Source organism: Nanorana parkeri, unplaced genomic scaffold, assembly GCF_000935625.1.
Source record: "Nanorana parkeri isolate BGI_ZX_2015 unplaced genomic scaffold, ASM93562v1 scaffold506, whole genome shotgun sequence".
NCBI classification, from domain to species: domain Eukaryota; kingdom Metazoa; phylum Chordata; class Amphibia; order Anura; family Dicroglossidae; genus Nanorana; species Nanorana parkeri.
The window spans coordinates 558,807-582,666 of NW_017306774.1; the positions used below are offsets into that span (position 1 = coordinate 558,807).

General features: G+C 47.2%; 1 protein-coding gene across 3 annotated transcripts in view; it reads right to left on the minus strand.

Annotated features, from left to right (window-relative positions):
• Positions 1-23,860, minus strand: part of KIRREL3 (kin of IRRE like 3 (Drosophila)) — a 338,979-nt gene that overhangs the window by 192,658 nt on the left and 122,461 nt on the right. For all 3 annotated transcript variants that reach the window (XM_018561196.1, XM_018561194.1, XM_018561195.1), the window contains exon 4: positions 2,813-2,970. In XM_018561196.1, the coding sequence (XP_018416698.1) occupies positions 2,813-2,970 (158 nt within the window). The remainder of the gene's footprint in view (positions 1-2,812; positions 2,971-23,860) is intronic.

Consider the following 23,860-nt stretch of genomic DNA (forward strand, 5'->3'; position numbering starts at 1 on the left):
CCTGTGACAGTCTCATTGTCACAGGTCGGCTAGAACCATGAGGGGGGGGAAAAACCCCCCCCCCCCCCCCCCTCATAGTTCTCCTTTAAGATATGAAAGGGAAATGAAATCTGGGCACCCCAGCTCCTTGCTAGTAGTAGAAAGATTTACAAAGAAGCCTCTCATTTTCTCTGATACCTGCATGCTTGAAGAGCAGCCCGGTGACTGAAGTAGAGAATAGAGAATGTTGACAAGGAACCCGCTGTGTGGATTGTGTCCATAACAGACCTCTCACCCTGTCACAGCGCCGGTAATCTGATCGCCAAACCCCTTCGCTCCTCACCTTGAGGTGACATTGTTTCTGCAGACTCGTCTCGACCTGTAACAGTCTCTATGGTATACTTGTAGCCCTCTGCAACCCCCGCGGCTTCCTAATCCTCATGCATCATCGCCGTCGTGTTCTCGTCTAAATTATACCACTCTTTTGTGGCGTGCCTACACAGACGACCATGAAAGGGCTGAATATTTAAATCCCAGTTATTGAAATATTCCTATGAACGTTACTTTTTCCTCTCTCCGGAGGAACTGAATTCATTTCTTTCCTCCCATTGTGGCATTTTTTTCAGGCACAAAAGATATGTGAGGAATGTAATGATATGCTAAACGCATGCAAAAGCTTTCAATTTCCTCCCATTCTCTTGGTTCAATGGCACCACCATAGAACTTGGTGAGCCGCCACAGAGCGTTCCAGGAAGGAACGGGCACGGCTTTGGCTGCATTTTCAGCAGGCATTTTTTAATTACCTGTTTGCTCCGGACTCGGGGATTATAAAGTCGGCTTGCTGGGAGCAAATACACAGAAGTAAATGTTACTGCAAAATCTACAGCCGTGTGAGTGACAAAATAGGGCTGGGGGCGCCACAAGGATGGAGCAGCCTGAAAACCAGGCATTTAGGGTTTGCTTTACCCACAGAGATGAATTTTTGCCTGCTGGAAAGGAACGTGCGAGACAAAAAAAAAGACCTTTGTGAGTAGAAAGGGCAAATATTCTGAAGCCACACTGAGTGTTAAAGAGGAGATCACCAGACATCAAGTGACTGTGCCAATAACATTGCACCAGTAGGCCGTAATCTTAAAGTGACATTAAAGGATACACCCCCCCCCATGTTAGTGTCAGCACTTACCTTAAATGATGTCTCTTAATTCGATCTTCCTCTTCTTTCCTGATGTTTTCATCTGTCCCTCCAGCGGTGCGGCGGCTCTCCGATCCAGCGCTGACTCCCCTCTGCTTACAGGCACTTCCGATCCAGCGGTGTCTGCATGCGGGTGCACGCGTCCATAGACTTACCTTGCGTCTCTGCTCGTATCCCGGCCGAGAATCCGAACTGCGCATGCGCCCGCCCAAAGATCCTTTGCGGCCGCACGAACAGCACTTGTCAGCAGTAGATATAGGCAAAAAAACCGGGAGGCTTTAGAACCCCTTTAAAGTCACTGTGCCAATAACAATGCACCAGTAGTTCTGCGTTAATAAAAGTGGGCAAAGAAGCCCTTAAAGGAGAACTATGGGGTTAAGGCTTTTCCCCATAGTTCTCCTTAGGGTAACGGGAGGACACAAACTAGCATCCTCCCGTCACCCTAAGCTCAGTATATAGGGAGCTGTAGCTCACTGTAGCTCGCTGTATACTGAGACGCCTCAGTATACCGCGAGCAGTGAATGAATATCCTATATAGACAGTCCCCGGGGTTACGAACAAGATAGGGACTGTCGGTTTGTTCTTAAAGGAGAACTATGGGGTCAGGGCTTTTCCCCATAGTTCTCCTTAGGGTAACGGGAGGACACAAACTAGCGTCCTCCCATCACCCTAAGCTCAGTATACCGCGAGCTACAGCTCTCAGTATACTGAGACGCCGCAGCTGAAGCGGATCCCGACAATTGTGCCGGGATCCGCCCAGCTGCGTGACTGACAGCTGGCCCTGCCTATCTAGAGGCAGAGCCAGCTGTACCCGCCCCCTCCCCCGTCCGTTCCGCCAGTCAGCGCTGGCAGATCGGAGCGGGGAGGGGGGAATCCAGCCCCTCCCCTGTCACAGCAGAGAGCCGTGACAGGATCGAGAGGTGAGCGAACGCCGGTATGTGTTTGCTCACCTCCCGATCTACTGAGCCGACCGGTGACAGTATCATTGTCACAGGTCGGCTAGAACTATGAGGTGAGTGAAAAGCACTCACCTCATAGTTCTCCTTTAAGAAGTGTAAAGCGAGGGGCGGTGTCCTTAATGTGCTACCGTTTGGAGTTAATCCTCACAATAGATATAAACAATTTCCTCACATAATAACCATTTTCAGTTACCCTAAACCTTGTCTAAGCTCAGCCAACCCCTTGTGCATGGCAAGACATAGACACCTCAGTCATATACAATGTGGCTGCCTCTCTGTTATTTGTGGAGGGGTTACCTGGGTACATCGGAGTCATTTTGACAAGCAGAGATATCTACTAGCACATTATGCTAACAGCTTTTTGGTTGCTAATGTGACTTTATACCCTAGAGACTGGTTCTCTATAATCCAAAAAAGGGAAAAAGTGCGAAACCGCTGCACAGTCTGACAGATCAAAACGTTGAGATACACCTCTCCTGATCCCATAAAGCTGCCTGGAATTGCAGAGTTGCGCCCCCGAGACCATCACTTCCCCAAAATTCTTGGATAATGAAGATGTAACGGAGATGAGGACGCTCTGGAGCGGCGGCAGCTCCCTGTAGCCCTGCGCTGATGCGCGGCCCAGAGCGGTCCTCTCAGCAGCAGTAAAGCGTTGGAAAACACAGCTTGTGGAAATGCTGACCTTGGAGTATGTGGCCGCGTTCAGCACGTCGCCGTCCTTCATCCAGATTATGGTCGCCGCTGGTTTGGCGTTGTCCGCGTGGCAGGTTAAATTCAGCGGGTCTCCGGCTCGTAGGCTTATTATCGGGCCGCCAATAATTACCGGATCATCAGGGGGAACTGTTGGGGAAAAACAAAAGAGAGGAGATGTGTCACATCAATATTGAACTCTCTCAAGTCCTTGTTTTGTTTTTAAGGCTTAAAAAGAAATCCCAGCGGCTGCTTGGCAAGGATATTGCAGGGGCCTGCATGGCGTCCGTTCCTGATTATTATTAATGTTATTATACAGGATTTATGTAGCGCCAACAGTGTACGCAGTGCTGTACAATATAAGGAGGACATTACAATCACAATACAAATCAAGACAAGATGGTACGGAGGGCCCTGCCCCTGAGGGCTTACAATCTAAAAGATGATGGAGATGGTGTAACAGCATGGACAAGAGTCAACAGCAACATCCCTATGACTAAGTATCTATTGGAACAGAGTCCCCGTACAAGCGGCTGACACTGCGGGTCCCGTAGAGTCGGGTTTGTTCATAGGTACTTATCATAAGAACTTCTCAAGGGTATTCATTAAAGGGAATCTATTTGCACAACAATCCACACTTATTCATGTACAACAGTCTACATGTATTCATGTACAAAAATATGGAGATCAGGGGTGCCGTACCTTTCCAAGAGCAATTTGCTAACCAATCGCTGGCCAGAATGAGCGAAACGCACTTTAAATATCGATTCCTCACAGGCGCAGTGCATTTGGTATCACTCCGCCTGTGACAGGAGCCGGCGCTATAGAGGAAACATCGGCTTATGCGGCTCTGCTCCCTCCACTGCCGCCTCGCTTCCTCTAGCGCCGGCTTCATTGGCACCGCTGATTCTCTCCCGCGGCTCTTCAAGTTCCCGCTTATGCCACCACCGGCACTGGGAATGGTCACAACTAGGTCTTATTTTGGGGGACATCGACGTCGAGATCCACCCAGCTACGTGAGTGACAGCTGGCTCTGCCTATCGAGAGGCAGAGCCAGCTGTACCCGCCCCCGTCTGTTCCGCCAGTCAGCGCTGGAGGATCAGAGTGGGGAGGGAGGAATCCCTGCAGGGAACCGTGAGTGACAGTCACTGCTCTCTGCAGAGACATGATCGAGAAGTGAGCGAGCGACGGTATGTGTTCACTCACTTCCCGATCTATTGAGCCGACCTGTGGCAGTTTCATCATCACAAGTCGGCTCAAACTATGAGGGTGAGTGATTTTCACCCACCTCATAGTTCTCTTTAAGCTTTAGTATTTTGAACGTCGCTGATGCAGTAAATCTGCAGTCAATGAATTCAAAACGCCCAACCTGCCTATTTTTTCAGGGTTGGTAACTCACTCTAAGTGAGGCCAGAGGATGAAAAGTGGAGCCAGGATACTAGGAAGGTTTTTTTAGTTACTTGCATGAAGAAAGAGATGAAGAACAGAGCGCTTTTAGTCGCCGGTTGTTGCCTCTGCCTAAATGCTGCTGTTTGTTACCTCTGTGACTTCAATACCCCAAGTCCATTCATTTGATATTTCATCACACTGGCGCAGTGGTTAGCGCTTCTGCCCTGCAGCACTGGGGGTCCCCGGTTTGAATTCTGGCCATGTCACTATCTGCAAGGAGTTTGCATGTTGTAACCTGTGCTGTGTGGGTTTTCTCCGAGTCCTCCGGTTTTGTCAGGAACCAGATCTGAACCCGGGGCCTCTGCTGTAGCTGGTCCTTCCTGCTGAGTCACCTTAGTACGTTGGATAGCTCCTTGCCTGATCTCCTGTCTATTCCTCATTTAAACCTAATTTCTGCTGAACTCTGAACTCCTTGCTCCTCCCCTGAACTTCCTATTTAAGCCACGCCTCTGCACTTCCTGTTTGCTAGATTATTGTGCTCATGCCATTATCTTGCTTCCTGCTCCCTCTGTGCTACAATCTACTCATACTGCTACCCGTGTACCGACCTTTGGCTGCTGATTCACCGACTACTCTCACCGTCTCCTGCTACATACCTGATACCTTTGGCTCCTGACCTCGGCTTGCTCACTGACTACGCTTCTGCCTGCTCCTATACTACTACCGTCTGCTTGTGTACTGAACTCGGCCTGTTATACCACGAATGTGCCTGCTGCTTCAGCTGCTGGACTCTGATCCCAGATCGTGACAGGTTTTCTCCCACACTCCAAAGACATGCTGGTAGCTTAATTGGCTCCTCTCTAAGTTGGCCCTCTATGTATGCATGTGAGATAGGGACCCTTAGATTGTAAGCTCCTCGAGGGCGGGGACTGATGTGAATGTGCAACTATGTAAAGTGCTGCCTAAATTGTCGGCGCTGTATAAATACCTGTAATATATAAATAAATTATGTATCCAGCCCTGGTGAAGGGACCACCATTGAGGCCAGAAACATATTGGAAAGCCCTTAAGTAAATTATGTATCCAGCCCTGATGAAGGGACCGCCATTGAGTCCAGAAACATATTGGACATTTACACAGACTCTTCTTGAACTTTTTATTGGAATACATTTAGTTTGGAACAAATGAAAACTATCCAAAAAGCGCCAGGGACAACCGCTCCTCCAAAGGATTTAGTATGGATGCATGCTGCAGGACGCTGCCCTACTTCAGCCAGGGAAACTGCAGTATCTAAAAGGAATAACTGTTCTGACGAAAGGGGGCTCGCCCCGAAAACGCGTCAACGCTGGTTACTGGCACATAGGAACTGTCCTGTCAAAACTTCCACTTGCCCTCCTGGTTCTTGGTCCTAAGGCTTTTATTCAATGACTTTTTGTGAGTATCATTGTAACTATTTGCCTGCACCTGAATAAAACTCATCTGCACTAGGGAAGGCGCCCCTCTTTTTTGTGCTTAACATTTAGATTACATTACATTTACAAGTATTTTTTGTGCTTACAATACTTTCCAGGAGAAGCGACAGTCTAAGCTAAGTTGGCAGAACCCTGTCTCTTAGCCCCCCCCCCACCCCCCAAAAAAAACCAAATACCTCTACACAGCAAGGATAAGGTCAGACGAGCTTTCTGTCTGTACAATAAACAACCACCGTCAGACTGGGTGCTGCAGGCAATGCAAACACTTCCTTTTCTCCAACTGTTTTACAGTAAACTGGCCCTAGAGAAGGTAAGACATCTGGTACCAGCAGCGAACTATAACAATTCCCCTCGTGTGTGAGGAAAAACAGCCAATTTATTCAGCAAGACTTTTCAATTAATGAGAATATTATGACATCTATAATAACAGATTAGAGATTCGGAATTCAAGGCATTGACGTGAAAACAACTCAAGCTATAGAATTTGCTAACGTTCTTAAAAAAAATTTCAATCAAATTTTATTTGACCATAAAATGTAGCGACTCTTTATTTTATCGCGGCTTTGGATCTAAACAATGCGGATTCATTACTAATTGTGTTTAATAATGTAATATACTTTTGTCACCAACATATTATTAGTGTGAAACGTGTTTCAGCATTGTTTGCTTCGTGCCAGCGAAGTCCGCCGCTCCTGAAATGAATAATACACTCGGACATCATCTTCCCGGAGACATTCAGTGCTTTGTAGCTTCATGATTGCGTTTTTTTTTTTTTTTATGAGAAGGATTTATGGTTTATACATTGTATGAGCGAACTTCGATCGTTATGTTTTCATAACCGAATAGAAAAGGTCACATAACACATTGAGGTCCGTTCACCCTTTACACATAATATAGATACAAAATAAACTTAAATAATACAGGTGAGGTATCGGTGGAAACTTTCACTATATACAATAGAGAGACACACACAGCAAGGCTGAGAACAGACACAGGCCCGGGAAGGCGATTCTTCCATGAATTCCCATAGTGGCGGCCCACCGGAAGGCGAAACAGACACCGGTTATATGCTAATGACACCAATCCTAATATGAAGCACATTCCCTCCTGGTCATAAGAGTAGCACATTCCCGGGATCAAAACATTCAAATACTATAATTCCCTTTTTATGGGAATCATCTGTGGGAATGGTTAGGTCAGAGAACACTGACCCAGTCAAGCCAGTCTCTGCACCAGAGGAGCTTACACTCTAATGTCCTCCCCACAGTCACATCAGTCTCTGTACAGAGGAGCTTACACTCTAATGTCCCCCCACAGTCACATCGGTCTCTGTACAGAGGAGCTTACACTCTAATGGCCCCCCACAGTCACACAGTATTATTATACATGTATATAACTCTGACATATACCACAGCGGTGTACAGAGAACACTGAGCAAGTCACATCAGTCTCCGTACAGAGGAGCTTACACTCTAACGTCCCCTCCACAGCCACACACTATTATTGTTATACATGTATATAGCTCTGACATATACTGCAGTGCTGTACAGAGAACACTGAGGCAGTCACATCAGTCTCTGTACAGAGGAGCTTACACTCTAATGTCCCCCCACAGTCACATCAGTCTCTGTACAGAGGAGCTTACACTCTAATGTCCCGCCACAATCACACCAGAAAATCTCTGTACAGAGGAGCTTACACTCTAATGTCCCCCCACAGTCACATCAGTCTCTGTACAGAGGAGCTTACACTCTAATGTCCCGCCACAGTCACATCAGTCTCTGTACAGAGGAGCTTACACTCTAATGCCCCCCCCCCACCCCCACAGTCACACACTATTAAGGTTAATATTGTTTATAGAGCTCTGGCTGATTGCCCATGGGATGGTCACAGGGTACCATAAACATACAATTGTTTCTCGATATGACCATCCCATGTCACAGTTGAGTCCATTTCATAGCAAATTAGATTTTCAGTTAGTGGAGTCACATCAGCTAATAGATGAATCCTGCTCGGATGAGGTTGGTTGTCGCGCAGCCCTCATGCCCCAGGCCCATTCCACCTTCTTGAGGAATAGCTTTGCTCAATTAGTAAACATGTATCTCCAGTCTCCCAAGACCCTCCACAGTCGTCACTAGATCCAAAGTGTACTAAATAATCCTCATTAGCAGGAAAATTGGGTTACAATGATTAATCCTGCAATGGTTCTTCAGAGTGACAAAACTAGGTGATCCATTCATTAGACACATTCCAGGAAGAGGGAGAAGCCTTGTTCATCTGGATGGAAAAAGGTTTCAAGCCCCGTCTGGGATATGTGACCACTATGGATTTATAAAATTAGAACGTGACTCATTAAAGCTCACCAAATCTCGTTTGCTGATTGGCATTTACGCGCTCTGGTAAAGATCCTGCACTAAATATAGCACGCGTCTCGGAGAATTAGACTCGGCGTCATCAGGAAAATGTCACTTATACATAAACGCTACAAAATATAGAAAAAAAACATGTTGCCGAGTGCAAAAGAAATATCTAAAAAGGGCAATTTTGGAGGAAGATTCTCAAATAGAATAATTGAGTACTTAACCGATACCCAAATGGCCTGATACCGGCTAAAATCTAATCAGAATGTACGGAGAGGAAAATCTATTTATAGAGGAAGTTTAACAGTTGGAAGTAAAAATGGAGCCAATCTCACTTGAGACGAAATACTGTGTTCACCATGTACTGTACAGGTGAAACTGGAATAATTAGAATATCGTGCAAAGTTCATTTATTTCACTAATGCAACTTAAAAGGTGAAACTAATATATGAGAGAGACTCATTACAAGCAAAGCAAGATAGTTCAAGCCGTGATTTGTCATCATTGTGATGATTATGGCTTACAGCTCATGAAAACCCCAAGAACCCCAAATCCACAACCTCAAAAAAGTAGATTATTACATGCAATCAATAAAACAAGGATTGTACATAGAACAATATCGGACCTCTGAAAAGTACCAGCATGCATATGTACTCAGTACTTGGTTTGGGCCCCTTTTGCAGCACTTACTGCAATTACTTTTGCACGATATTCTAATTATTCGAGTTTCACCTGTATATGCAACTAAAAAGCACATTGCCGGATTAATAGAAAAACCTGTTTTACTTTCTATATACGTTATATAATGATAACACTTTTTCACAGCCTCTCACAGAGAATATTGAACCATTTACCATCACTCCAAAAACAAAGGAGCTTACACTCTAATGTCCCACCGCAGTCTCACATAAGTACACACTTGTCTGTTACTATTCAGTATGTCGCTCCATTGTCGGAGGCAGGTCCTTTTTTTTTTCTGGAACTGCATACTGGCACCTCCCACCACTGTTCCGGTACTATGTGCCTCACTCCCTATAGGAGCTGCAAAGCGTCCCATCGATCACGTAGCAACTCCGGCACTTAGCGCAGTTGCCATGTGTTCCAGATTCTGTGGGACGCTCCCAGGATTTTGAACCCTGACTTGGAGTGCCCATGCCCACCAGGTTATCCCACAAAACCCAGGACACTTGGACCTTGCGGAGTGGCAGCAGGGTGCCGGGTGCTAAAACACTCTCTGCATTCCAACAGCTGGCACTGAGGTACTGGAACTGTCAGGGTGAGATGTCTTTGACCAACACTTCAACCATAGTCCTGGCCCAACGTCATCGTAAAGAGAGGCAGCGGCATGGCAGTGGGTGCTTGGGTAAGAAAACACTGAATACCAATGCAGGGGTCACTGCCAGGGTGGATGCTTGGGGAAGAAAACACTGAATACCAATGCAGCGGTCACTGCCAGGGTGGATGCTTGGGGAAGAAAACACTGAATACCAATGCCGGGGTCACTACCAGGGTGGATGCTTGGGGAAGAAAACACTGAATACCAATGCAGGGGTCACTGCCAGGGTGGATGCTTGGGGAAGAAAACACTGAATACCAATGCAGGGGTCACTACCAGGGTGGATGCTTGGGGAAGAAAACACTGAATACCAATGCAGGGGTCACTGCCTGGGCGGATGCTTGAGTAAGAAAACACTGAATACCAATGCAGGAGTCACTGCTGCTGACCACCAGTGCTCGGAGGGTTACATTTCACTGCCACTGACCACCAATATTAGCAGGAGTTAAACAGTAATGCCACTGACACCAATGCTGGGTATTTGTATTTTGGCCACTGACATCAATGCTAGAAGTTACTATTACTCCCATTGACTTCAATACTGGGGGTGATTACTACTCCCACTGTCACCAATGATGGGGCTTATTTAACTCCCATTTCCCTCTTCAGTGTTTCCTCAGGTCTTATTATGTCTAAAATATAGGAAAGCAAAGGGAGGGAATGTGCAACACTACAAACCATATGCCATAAAGCGACACCTATTTGGTGAGTACCTACTCCTATTCTCTAACCAAAAATCTCCCTGGTGGGAGGAAACGTGAAGGCCTATAGAAGGTGTCCACACAGACGCAGTCCCCACAGGGTCTTGGTGGGAGTCAAACCAGGACCCCGGCACTAGAAGGTGTCTTTACAGGCTACAGTTCGCATGGCTGAAAGGAAGCACATTTGCTATTTTTTTTTGGGCCATTTTGTAAAATCATATCTGGCACAGCAAAGCAGCTTTTAATAACAAAGTGCTTGTTTTGCAGTTATATATCTGACTCCAATTAATAATGCAGCCAGAGACTTCCTTTATACGAGAAGCCAACCATCTGCTTCCCAGGAATGGCGCTGAATGTCATGAAACTCCAATTTTGTATGTAAATAGATTTCACCTTGCCACTGCATTATTTATGTTTAATAATTGTATTCTGATTTATACAAACAAACAATAGAACATCCACATTAGTCCCGCTGTGCTTCCGCCTCAGACGCCGAGGGTACGCCGCTCGGGTTCGGAATCGGATTGCCGCGTGTTTTGCCATTGTACAATTCCGGATGCAGTCAGTTTTTCTTTAGGCGCTTCTCCCCAAGCCTTCGTATTCAGAATTAAGGTGCCCATACACTGCTCGATTCTCGTACGATCGCTGGATTTCCCGCGATCGTATGAGAATCGAACAGTGTGAACGAAGACGTGCGACCGTTTCTACTGTACGGTCACACGTCTTTTGTCTACGGAGCATGCTAGAAAACTGTTTGAACGGTGCTCGGGAGACAAATGCCGAACGGGCCGGTGTGCGCACGCGCACACTGCCCGTTCAGCATTGCGATCATCGGAAGCCCGCCCCTCAGGGGGGCAGGCTTGCGATGATGGAGAGTGCGATCTGCCTGTCCAAGATGGGCAGATCGTACGTTTTTTTAATCACTTTACAACCATCGCAAGACTAAGGTCTTGCGATGGTTGTACACTGTATGGCCACCTTTTATATAGGCGATCACACGGAAAACATTCACAATCAGGAGCCTCGATACTGAAAATCAAAGCATTTGGCTCCAACCCTTAATGGTGTTATTAGAGATTTTATAATGATAAATGTCCGTAATGGCAGAAATAAACACCGCCATACGTTTATAAAGACGCTGCATGCGTTTACTACATAGCAAAGGGATACCCAGCCATGCCTACATAGACCAGCTGGCATCTCCCTTCCTTATGCCTGGTGTGCCAATCCCAGGTGCCATCTACTGAGCTAAATACAGAATGCAGCAGGGGCACGTTCACATATCTGCTATTTTACTGTAAAGCAAATAATATGAATTCTGCTACTGAACAGAAATGTTAAAAAATCAGACGAGCTCCACCTCCCCGTCCTACTCAGAAACAACAAGATCCCTGTCCGCCCATAGACCACAAGGTAAAACGAAGAAAGCCGGCACACAGCAGCAAGTCCCTGCAAATGTTTATTTCAAAGCATACAAACCGCTCTGGACGATCATGCTGATGCATTTCTTCCTACAGAAAGGTCTTAGTCATCGCAGATTGCCATCACCACATATTCATTCATATACCCCTCCTCACACACAGGCGGGTGGAATGAACATCTCTAAGTTAATGAACTCCTGAGCGAATCTAAAAATGAGCAAGTGTATGCATGATGGGTACAAAACCTGCACATGGCAGCAGACGGACATCTGTGCAGGATGTGAGAGAACAGGAAACCCTTTTATGTCATTGCAAAGGTTCATTATAATCACAATATTATTTCACATGTAGAGTGACATCCCAGCTGTGATTTAAAGGAGAACTATGGGGTTAAGGCCTTTCCCCATAGCTCTCCTAAGGGTAACGGGAGGACACAAACTAGCGTCCTCCCGTCACCCAAAGCTCAGTATATAGAAAGCTGCAGCTCCCTATATACTGAGACCGCCGCAGCCGGGACAGATCCCGACAATTCTGTCTGGATCTACCCAGCTGCGTGAGTGACAGCTGGCTCTGCCTATCTAGAGGCAGAGCCAGCTGTACCCGCCCCCTCCCCCGTCCGTTCCGCCAGTCAGCGCTGGAGGATCGGAGCGGGGGGGGAATCCAGTCACTCCCCTGTCACGGCTCTCTGCTATTTAATTGTCACAGGTCGGCTCAGATTATGAGGCTGAGTGAAAAGCACATGGTACGTGCTTTGCGATCACTCAGTTCTTGATCTATAGAGCCCAAAACCTCTTCTTTAAAGGAGAAGTATGAGGGGGTGGAGGGGCTTTTCACTCACCTCATAGTTCGAGCCGACCTGTGACAATGAGACTATCACATGTCGGCTCAATAGATCGGGAAGTGAACGAACACATACCGTCGCTCGCTCACTTCTCGATCTATCCCTGCAGAGTGAGTGATGTGATTTGGCTGCAGCCAATTTGATGTTTTTGCCAATCTGATAACCCGCCACTAGGTGGCGTCTTATTGACTCGCAGAGAGTGGCCTTTTGTTTCAATGTATCAACTCCGAGCAGAGGGAATGGGATGTGAAGACTCTTCCATTACAAACAATTAATACCTTTTTCCCTCTCTGCTCAAATTGCTCTTTTATCTTCACAATGTCACCAACAGATGTCTTGCTGCATTTTCTCATTTGTTTGTGAATTGATGAATATTGCTCTTACATTATCTTGTTATCTCAAAATGCTAAAACATTGCAAGATTGAGGTGCCAAAGCAAAGTGATTTTTTAATCAGTTTTTTTGCTCATTTTATGTGTGCAGCTATTAAGTGGAAGAAGATCTATTCTTTGCCACTCTGGCTGTGATTTGTTATGCGCAGAACGCTGCAGAATTCGTCACCTCTATTTACATAATTATCGTCGACTGCCGTTGCAGGGGAGAGAAGACGCACAACCGTCAGTCTCAGGCTTTTTCGTAAACAAAAACAAACAAGACCCCGCGTACCCGATACTCAATTCATCGAGATAAACAAAGTGAATAATAATCTCAAAATGTTCTGCCGGGGGAATCGATAAAAGATGATGCAATGTCAGCCGAAACCGAGAACATCTGGGAAACGTTTCTGCGCTCGGCTCAAAGCAAATGCTAGCGGATTCGGAACAACTGTGGCTTAAGGTCACCCTGTCATGTGATCAACTAATGAGGGGTGAGGAAAAGACAGCACCAGAGTGAGATGGTTTAAAGCCCAAGTGAATTTATCTGATCACAAAACTTCAAGAGCCAATGACTTCCTTTATTGAGGAATTAGGATGTTGATTGGGAGAAAAGTTCTCCCCTCAGACTATGAGCATTTCAATAAACAGGGATAAGTCTTGTGTGGCCAGATTGGTTCAACAACTGGTGCCAAAACCTGGAACTGTTCATTCTACACCAGGGGTGCCCACAATTTTTCGCCTGGAGATCTACTTTTCAAATGACGAGTTCAATGAGATCTACCAATGAAAAAACACCTGCGTTCAGGGGCATGGCGGTGCATTGAAATCAATGGCACGGCAGCCGCGGCCCCAGCGCGCAGAGCGATCGCACGCACCCGGGAAAACAGGCACATTAGTGCCTGCATTCCGGGTCTAGTGCGATCTGCAAAAATGCTGCAAGCCGGCTTGCGTTTCTGTGCGTTCTACAGGCCGAACACTCTGGAACGCAGACTTTGTGGTGCAAACTGGCCCTCTGTCTTGGCCGTCTCTTCTCTCTCTCCTCGCTCCTTCTCTTTCTCCTTCACATCACACGTCTGACACATTCAGCCGCACTAGCACCGCGGGAGGGAGCTCAGGTCAGTGAGCTGGTCGCGATCTACCAGTGTTTGCTTTGCGATCTACCGGTAGATCGCGATCTACCTAATGGGCACCCCTGGTCTACACTATACAAAGACATTGTTACCACAAGGCTGGGAGAGCACTTTTGTCTACAGTTTGGTGAAGACCCTTTTCTGTTCCACCATGACTGTCCCCTGTGTACAAAGCCAGCTCCATAAGGACATGGTGGGACCAGCTTGGTGTGGAGGAACCCGAGTGTCCTTCACAGAGCCCCGACCTCAACCCTACTGAACACCTTTGCAATGAATAGGAATGCCAGTTGTGTGCCAGTTCTCCTCATCCAACATCAGCACCTGACCTCACAAATGGGCACACAATCCCACACGCACCCTCCAGAAACCTGTGGAACATTCCAAGAAGAGTGGAGGCAGTTATAGCTGTGTGGGCGGCCACTTTATATTGCCCATAGTTTTGGAATGGGATGTTTAAAGGAGAACTATGGGGTTAAGGCTTTTGCCCATAGTTCTCCTTAGGGTAACGGGAGGACACACGTCCTCCGGTCATCCTAGGCTCAGTATACCGCAAGCTGCAGCTCGCGGTATACTGAGGCTCCACAGTATAGCGCGAGCAGTTGCTCCCTATATACGGAGACGCCGCAGCTGAAGCGGATCCCGACAATTATATCTGGATCCGCCCAGAGACTTCTACCCAAAACTGCCTCTAGTGTATTATTGTTTTTGGTCCATTGACTATACGCTTCTCTGGGACAGAAAATGATGCAATTAGTCTTTTTTTGGAATACATTTGTGGCATACAAATGATAAAACCTCCCTGACATTTTTAGGATTTCTCCTCTGCTCTACCAGCTGTATGAAATGTACTAATCAAACAGTTCAGCTGTCTTCTACTTTACACATTTACATTTCTGCTTTCGCTAACTGCTTTCTAAAAAATGCGAGCTGAGCGGCTTCAGAACCTTGAGGGCCTGTTCACACGACGTCCTTTTTCTGCGCTGACCTGATCCGTACGCTCCTGCACTAAAAATGCATCCCAATATCTCCCTATGTGTTTTATGGGCTACAGTTCTCACGTGCGCAAAACGCGTCAAAAACGCACTGCACTGCAGCTAACATACTGACAGCCCCACTCCAGCAAAAACTTTTGTTATTATTTTTACCTGGAACGCATCAAAAACGCGGCAAAATCGCACTGCATCAGTAGCACCGCGTCTGCAGATCCGCACCTGATCAGGACCTGATATCATGTGAACAGGCCCTGAGTCACTAACACGGAATAAGCATGCAGATTAGGAAAGTCTGAGCCCATCATATTTCACTGCATGGTCCCTTTAACTGGACGCCATTGTGATCTGCTTTTTTTTCTAGTTGTTCACTTAACTGGGACTTCTGAGAAATAACTTAGAATAATAATATTTGCGTACTACCCTGCGCCTTCTGACAAATAATGGGCTTTTTTTTTTTCCCCGTGTACAAAAACATGTTAAATAAAAGCCGGGGGAAGTGGACAGGCAAAGACGCGGAGGCAATCGCACACACTGAGCACAAATTGCATTTCAATCAATAATTTTTTTTCCTAACAGTGAACATTTTGCATGCTTTGTATTTAGTCATCGGAGCAGAAACAGATTTTATTTTACAGTTTAATATCTCACATTTTTTTTACTGCATTCTAGTAAAATATAGATGATGATGTAGCGTTTAATTACAGGGCTTTGTTTTTTCATCTCTTACCACTGAAAAATTAAAGGAGGAGAACTATGGGGTCAGTGTTTTTCCCCATAGTTCTCCTCAGGGTAACGGGAGGACACAAACTAGCGTCCTCCCGTTACCCTAAGCTCAGTATATAGGGAGCTACAACTCGCGGTATACTGAGACGCCGCAGCCGGAGCGGATCCCGACATCGACGTCGAGATCCGCCCAGCTGCGTGAGTGACAGCCGCTCTGCCTATCTAGAGGCAGAGCCAGCTGTACCCGCCCCCTCCCCCGTCCGTTCCGCCAGTCAGCGCTGGCGGATCGGAGCGGGGAGAGGGGAATCCAGCCCCTCCCCTTGTCATGGCAGTGAGCCGTGACAGGATTGAGAGGCGACCGAACGCCGGTATGTGTTCGCTCACCTCCCGATCTACTGAGCCGACCTGTGACAGTCTCATTGTCACAGGTCGGCTAGAACTATGAGGTGAGTGAAAAGCACCCCCCCTCATAGTTCTCCTTTAAGCACACAGATATAATATTTTCAGACATAGAGAGTTGTAGAGTTGGTCGCAGTGCAGGAAGCGGAAAAGCAACCCGATAAGCACATTAGAACACAAATATAAGGACAGATTAATATGTTGGTGATCCTTCATCCTCGCTGTTCCATTGTCAGGCGTTATCAGGCGTACCCGTGGGCTGGCAGCGTGGAGGGAACCCACTGGCAAGAAGCGGCCTGAAAAGTCCGAGAACAGAAGTACGAAGGGGCAATCCAAAGGGGGCAGTCAGGTCCAATCCGGGTCGAGGCGGGCAGCAAAGGTTCAGAGGAGATAGTCGGTCCAAGGTCAATAAACAGGAAGTCCAGAGGAAGGGTCAGGAAGCAAAATGGCAAGGCACGCAGGAAGGGAGCTAGGTGATCACACCGTAGAGGTGGAATAACTCCGCAACAAGCCAGAGCTCTGGCCAGGTTTTTACATGCTCTGCACTGAGAAGGGATGTGGTACTGAGAAGGGATGTCCTTGACCTGGAGAGAGTCCAGCGGAGGGCAACCAAACTAATTAGGGGAATGGAGGACCAGAGCTATGAGACGAGGCTACTGAACTTAAACATGTTCACGCTGGAGATTAAGGAGATTAAGGGGGGATATGATTTTCATGTACAAGATGTTCAATGGTGGCAGCAACATTGGCAACAAACTGTTTCAGATTAACTCCATTACAAAGACTAGAGGCCGCCACCTAAAATTGGTGGAGAAAAAATTCCAGCACAAGGGGCGAAGGGGGTTCTTTACAGTAAGAGCGGGTAAGGTCTGGAACTCGCTGCCATCGGCCGTCATCTCAGCCAAGAGTGTAGATTTGTTCAAGAAACATTTGGACAATTTCTTGAGGGACCATAATATCCGGGGGTACCAGTATCCCTAAGAATGAGATGATGCGTGGACCTAATATGGGTTGGACTTGATGGACGTATGTCTTTATTCAACCCCAAATACTATGTAACTATGTAACTATGCATGTTCGGGTGAGCCGAAGTGCAGAAGGAGTTTGACTCAACCGATCCAACATCTGGATTGGCTGAGCCGAACCTCCGGCAGCTCACTCTTTGCCGTTCGCCCCCTATGACGGGGGCCGGACGGCAGTAAGTGAATAGCCGAATGCCGCCGAGCAGCATTTGGCTCGGCTATTCTGCTCGGTACCTCCTGAAGGAGCGAGAAGAATAAAAAAAAAGGGAAATGGAAAAAAAGAATGTTGAAAAATTATTTTAAAAATGTTTTAAAAAAATAGGAGAATTTTTTTAAAAAATGAAAAAAAACCAACACAACCCGATCCCATGCGACGGACTCCCGCCGCATAATGAAGCGACAGATGCCGGCAAAATAAAAAAACAAATTAGTCGGATCTAGCAGTGACATCTAGCTCTGCCCAACTGATTCCGATTGGCCGTCACCTGCCGGAATCATGTAGCAGGACCCGACCAATAAATAACAACTTGGCGGAGCCGGCTGTGACATCACGGCTGGCACCGCCCAGTTGTGATTGTTTAACAACAGATCAGCATCCACCCCCGTCATTTGGGGACGCTGCTCTGTTCTTACAACTGGGTGGAGCCAGCCGTGACATCACGGCTGGATCTGCCCAGCTGTCTTTTACGTGGAGAAAGGTCGGCTTTGGCCAACCTTTCTCCACACTTCGCCTGTCAGCATATGCGTTCGGCTCAGTTGCCTTCGGCTGCTGTACGGGCTATTGTGAAGAGCCCGTGCAGCAGCCCTTTGGTTCGGCTGAACCGAAGGGCAAAGGCGGCCAAAGCGAGCCAAAGGATCAGCGGAAGCTACGGCTGTATCCTTCGGCTCTTTAGTAAATAACCCCTATACACTGAGAGGCCAGATTATTATGACCACCCCATCAGTACTTCGTTGGGCCACTAGACTCCACGAGATGACTTCGTTGGGCCACCTGTCAGGGACTTACACAGCCGCGGGCCCTCTTTTGTTGGGCCACGAGATAACTCCACGAGATGACTTCGTTGGGCCGCCTGTCAGGGACTTACACAGCCGCCGCGTCTGGTCCGTAGATCCCGGCCGCCTCCTCCCGCTCCGACGTCACATTGCGACGTCGCGTTCCCAGGGCCGCCGATCGTAGCTCCGCCCACTGGACGCCGGCTCCCTCGGTAAAAGCGAGGGAGATTCAATTGCTCGGCGTTCAGTCAATGGAGACTGTACGTGGAGCAACTGCTCTCCTGCCCGCCACCTTACAGAACCAGATACCTGCTACATACTGCCACAGATTCGATCAGAAGGAGCCTATACCTCCCCCTGTATCTCTCCAGTCATCTCAATCGCAAGTAGTGGTTAGAGGCATACTGTGTATACTAGCCTGAGCTGATTGCACTGCCACCTATTGGATTGAACTGTTATTACAACCCTGCATGCAATATACTTTACCGTCCTGTCATAGTGTGCTTACTGGTATACCCTACAGTTACTACTACCAGCAGTGTTTATCTGAGATTAGTACTACCCTGTATTTGAACCTCACATATGAGATTAATATTGTGGGGAATCTATATACCCTTGTAAGCTGTAATGCATTGGGAGATTGTTTATTTCTATAGGAGGTATATGATGTTTGTGGGAGCTGCGCCCCCTCACCCCACCTAAGAGGGTCATTGCAGTCTCCCCAATCTGAACCATCTCCTAGTCAGAGTGGGCTGTGTCCATAGATCCATAAGCATTGAGTGGATTGTTACATCGCCTCGTGACTCCACGAGATGACTTGGTTGGGCCGCCTGGTGACTCCGCGAGATGGTGAAAGGTGATGCGAGGAATCTGACACGGCACTGTTGCCCTTCTGTTGTCTTGTACCAGTCTTGCCCCTCCCCCGTTCTGCCCTAACATTGACTAGTCGCTGACGGCCACAATTCGCACGTTCAGACCCAGATTTTCGGCTGACAGTCCGGTCTTTAAACACTTTAACAACAGCTGCTCTTGAACATGTAACGAATTCTGCTGTTTTGCTGATACTCGCTCCATGGCTCCGAGCGCCAAACACGGTAGTCTGAAAACCCCTTTGAATTGCTCAGAAAGCTTTGAAATCCATGGCTGGACCCATGGAAGCGTGGGCTGGCCTACTCAGCTCCACTAGAACCAGTGGATGTAAAATAAAAGCATGCAATGAAATATTTCCATAGAATTTGAGGGGAAAGATTTCAGCCTTTCTTGGACGCTTCCACTGACCTACAACAGAGGAACTGACGAGCTGTTCTTTTGGCTCTCAAGGGCAGATGGCTAATTAAACACAATAGTGAAGCGTTTTATTAAAATGACATTACAAATTACTTAATAGGCATTTAATTAAAGAACTGCAAGTGCGAAGCGGTTTATGGGAACGATGTTGTTTTCCGGCACACCAACAGCAACGTCTATCTGGGCAGCCGTAATGCCAGAGAATAATGAAAGCAGCTCGATATGCGGCACAAATAGCTTGTAAAAAAAGCAACATCAATAAAAGAAATTGTTCTTTTTAATAACGCATCCTGGATTGCACCTTTAAATCTATGGAGTCAGCTAGTTACAGTGCCGTTATTAAGGTTATACATAAACTTAATATCGCTCGCCTTCCCCCTCAGGACTACAATTTGCATTTATACAGCCGGTATTAGCACACAAAAAAAATATCTGATCGTTCATTTTCCCTGAATTATGTGGAAAGAGCAAAACTTCGATCATTTACTACAGAGGATTGTTCAGATAAATTCTCCAAAAGACTCATTTTTAAGACTAAGAGACCCATTTATACACATCAGATGTATCGGAAAGAAAAATGACTTTGCATCGGGTAAAGTTACTTCTCCAGCTTTCTTCCATAAAATAATCATTCACACCTGGATCAGGGTACGGTAAACAGGTAACTATTGTGTCTTGTGTTTAAACTGTATGAACAAAATAATGAAAAAAAACATATTTAGGACAAAATAAAAACAAATATTATATATATATATATATATACACACATACATATATACACACACACATATATACACTATATTACCAAAAGTATTGGGACGCCTTTACACGCACATGAACTTTAATGGCATCCCAGTCTTAGTCCGTAGGGTTCAGTATTGGGTTGGCTCCGCCCTCTAATGGCATCCCAGTCTTAGTCCGTAGGGTTCAGTATTGGGTTGGCTCCGCCCTCTAATGGCATCCCAGTCTTAGTCCGTAGGGTTCAGTATTGGGTTGGCTCCGCCCTCTAATGGCATCCCAGTCTTAGTCCGTAGGGTTCAGTATTGGGTTGGCTCCGCCCTCTAATGGCATCCCAGTCTTAGTCCGTAGGGTTCAGTATTGGGTTGGCTCCGCCCTCTAATGGCATCCCAGTCTTAGTCCGTAGGGTTTAGTGTTGAGTTGGCTCCGCCCTTTGCCGCTATAGCAGCTCCGCCTCTTCCGGGAAGGCGTCCACAAGGTTTAGGAGTGTGTCTATGGGAAAAGCTATTTTTTTAGTTTCTTTTTCAGTGCTGGCCGTGTGTCGGAAGGTGTGGCCGTTTGGTCAGCTGACCTGTGTCGGAGGGAAGGACCAGGCCAGCTAATTTTCTCATTTAGAGAGATCATGTGACTATGTGCCTAGACCTCCAGACATGTGGCTAGCACTGAAGGGAGCCTAGAGCAGCGCTTTCTCTGAGTAGATAGGATTTCAGCCTTTTCTATACGCTGGCCGCTTACAGCAATTTTCCAGCAATTTCAACCACTTTTAAGCAGTTTTCGATCTCGGCAACGGATGAAAAGGCAGCAAACCAGGAAGCTGCCAAAACTGCCCGTGATCGTTTCTTTTTTCCATATCATATTTTTGGGGACGGAAAGCTGATTTGATTATAGTAGAAGTTGTCTTACAATTGAATTGAAAAGCCTTTTCCTAGGCTGATGTGATCTCATCAGTTTGCTGCAGGCAGGAAGAAGCATTTCCTTAGTCTCCCCTCCCCCAGTGATCAGTCTGCTGCAGACAGGAGGAAACATTTCCTTACTCTCTCCTCCCCTGTGATCAGTCTGCTGCAGACATGACAAAGCATTTTATCACTCTCTCCTCCCCAGTGATCAGTCTGCTGCAGACAGGAGGAAACATTTCCTTACTCTCTCCTCCCCTGTGATCAGTCTGCTGCAGACAGGAGAAAAAATTTCCTCAGTCTCCCCATTGTAGCATTAACATTGTAGCCAGTCACAAGGTGAGAGGCTGCATCAGAGGCTAATCTGTGTCAGAATTTTGTATACACAACCAAGAGCTACACTGACACCAGGATTTACATGTCATCTCTGAGCCGGCACCTCAGCCCGGGAAGTAGACGGTGACCCCGGATGACACCCGAACAGAGATATTGCCGTCGTTCCGCAGAGAGAAGCAGACGGAGGCTTTGTCACAGGGCATACCCTGATTTCTATTCTGAAGTGATTAATATCTGTACATTGCTCAGCACGCCACATACAGCTGATGCTAGGTCAGATGCGCGGGCCTATTCACCGACACTCTCCGCGACTTTGACTGGCATCCCCCCGTACATGCGGCAGGTTTTGGTTGCGTGATAAATGGCTCAGAGGAGGATAGAAGGGTTGATAAATCTGTCAGGAGTAAACATGGCAGATTAGAGTCGCCCCCCCCCCTATAGCGCAATTTCCCTCTCTGCGATTCCCGCCGTCCCCCGTACAGACCGCATGATACATATTTATCGCCCAGTGGGTGACAAGTCCCTTCCGGAGGAGTCTGAACCGGGCGATACATCGCATCCATTCCTCCCCCACCGCCGGCGGAATGCCGATCACATGCAAATCCCTCTCCGCCACGTCTGTCTGCAAACTTTCCATTCAAAGAACGTCGGCAGAAAATCGATTTCATCTGAAAACCAACGTTTCTGGAAATCACTTTCCCCCAACACCCGAAACATGTGGGAGAAAAAGTTCACAAGCGGCAATTTTTTTACCAATTTCTCCCATTCAAGTCGTATTTTATATAATATTCCCGTCTGATACTTTATGTATGTTGTGTGCTAGATCGTGATGGCGGAAATATGCCTGCGGAATAGAAACCTGCTGTAATGTGAGTATAGCTCTGACATATACCGCAGCGCTGTACAGAGAACACTGAGCCAGTCACATCAGTCTCTGTACAGAGGAGCTTACACTCTAATGCCCCCCCACAGTCACATCAGTCTCTGTACAGAGGAGCTTACACTCTAATGCCCCCCCACAGTCACATCAGTCTCTGTACAGAGGAGCTTACACTCTAATGCCCCCCCACAGTCACATCAGTCTCTGTACAGAGGAGCTTACACTCTAATGCCCCCCCACAGTCACATCAGTCTCTGTACAGAGGAGCTTACACTCTAATGCCCCCCCACAGTCACATCAGTCTCTGTACAGAGGAGCTTACACTCTAATGCCCCCCCACAGTCACATCAGTCTCTGTACAGAGGAGCTTACACTCTAATGCCCCCCCACAGTCACATCAGTCTCTGTACAGAGGAGCTTACACTCTAATGCCCCCCCACAGTCACATCAGTCTCTGTACAGAGGAGCTTACACTCTAATGCCCCCCCACAGTCACATCAGTCTCTGTACAGAGGAGCTTACACTCTAATGCCCCCCCACAGTCACATCAGTCTCTGTACAGAGGAGCTTACACTCTAATGCCCCCCCACAGTCACATCAGTCTCTGTACAGAGGAGCTTACACTCTAATGCCCCCCCACAGTCACATCAGTCTCTGTACAGAGGAGCTTACACTCTAATGCCCCCCCACAGTCACATCAGTCTCTGTACAGAGGAGCTTACACTCTAATGCCCCCCCACAGTCACATCAGTCTCTGTACAGAGGAGCTTACACTCTAATGCCCCCCCACAGTCACATCAGTCTCTGTACAGAGGAGCTTACACTCTAATGCCCCCCCACAGTCACATCAGTCTCTGTACAGAGGAGCTTACACTCTAATGCCCCCCCACAGTCACATCAGTCTCTGTACAGAGGAGCTTACACTCTAATGCCCCCCCACAGTCACATCAGTCTCTGTACAGAGGAGCTTACACTCTAATGCCCCCCCACAGTCACATCAGTCTCTGTACAGAGGAGCTTACACTCTAATGCCCCCCCACAGTCACATCAGTCTCTGTACAGAGGAGCTTACACTCTAATGCCCCCCCACAGTCACATCAGTCTCTGTACAGAGGAGCTTACACTCTAATGCCCCCCCACAGTCACATCAGTCTCTGTACAGAGGAGCTTACACTCTAATGCCCCCCCACAGTCACATCAGTCTCTGTACAGAGGAGCTTACACTCTAATGCCCCCCCACAGTCACATCAGTCTCTGTACAGAGGAGCTTACACTCTAATGTCCCCTCCCCCCACAGTCACACACTATCATCATACATGTATATAGCTCTGACATATACCGCAGTGCTGTACAGGGAACACTGAGCCGGTCACATTGAAGGAGAGAGCAGAATGACAGTGATAAGTGCTCATCAGTCAGCTTCTTCTCCTTTTATTGTCACAGTCACAGGCTGGTAGGGACGGGGGATGGGACCTGTTGGTATCACTCTTACTGCAGCAGAGAAAAAGTGGCCCTGGCAGGGCGGCGCTGCGTGGAAGAGCTGTATAAATCTCCCACTGGATGGAGAGAATTGCAAATTGTTTGGCAAAGTGACTCCATTATATATCTGTGCCTTTAGCTGTTTGCTGGGAGTTTAGCGTTAAGCTATTCACGTGCACATATACAAACCTACAGTTTCCTGTTAAGTGGCTATACATACTGCACTATATACATACTTTACAGTGTATGTGTGTATATATACTGTATATATA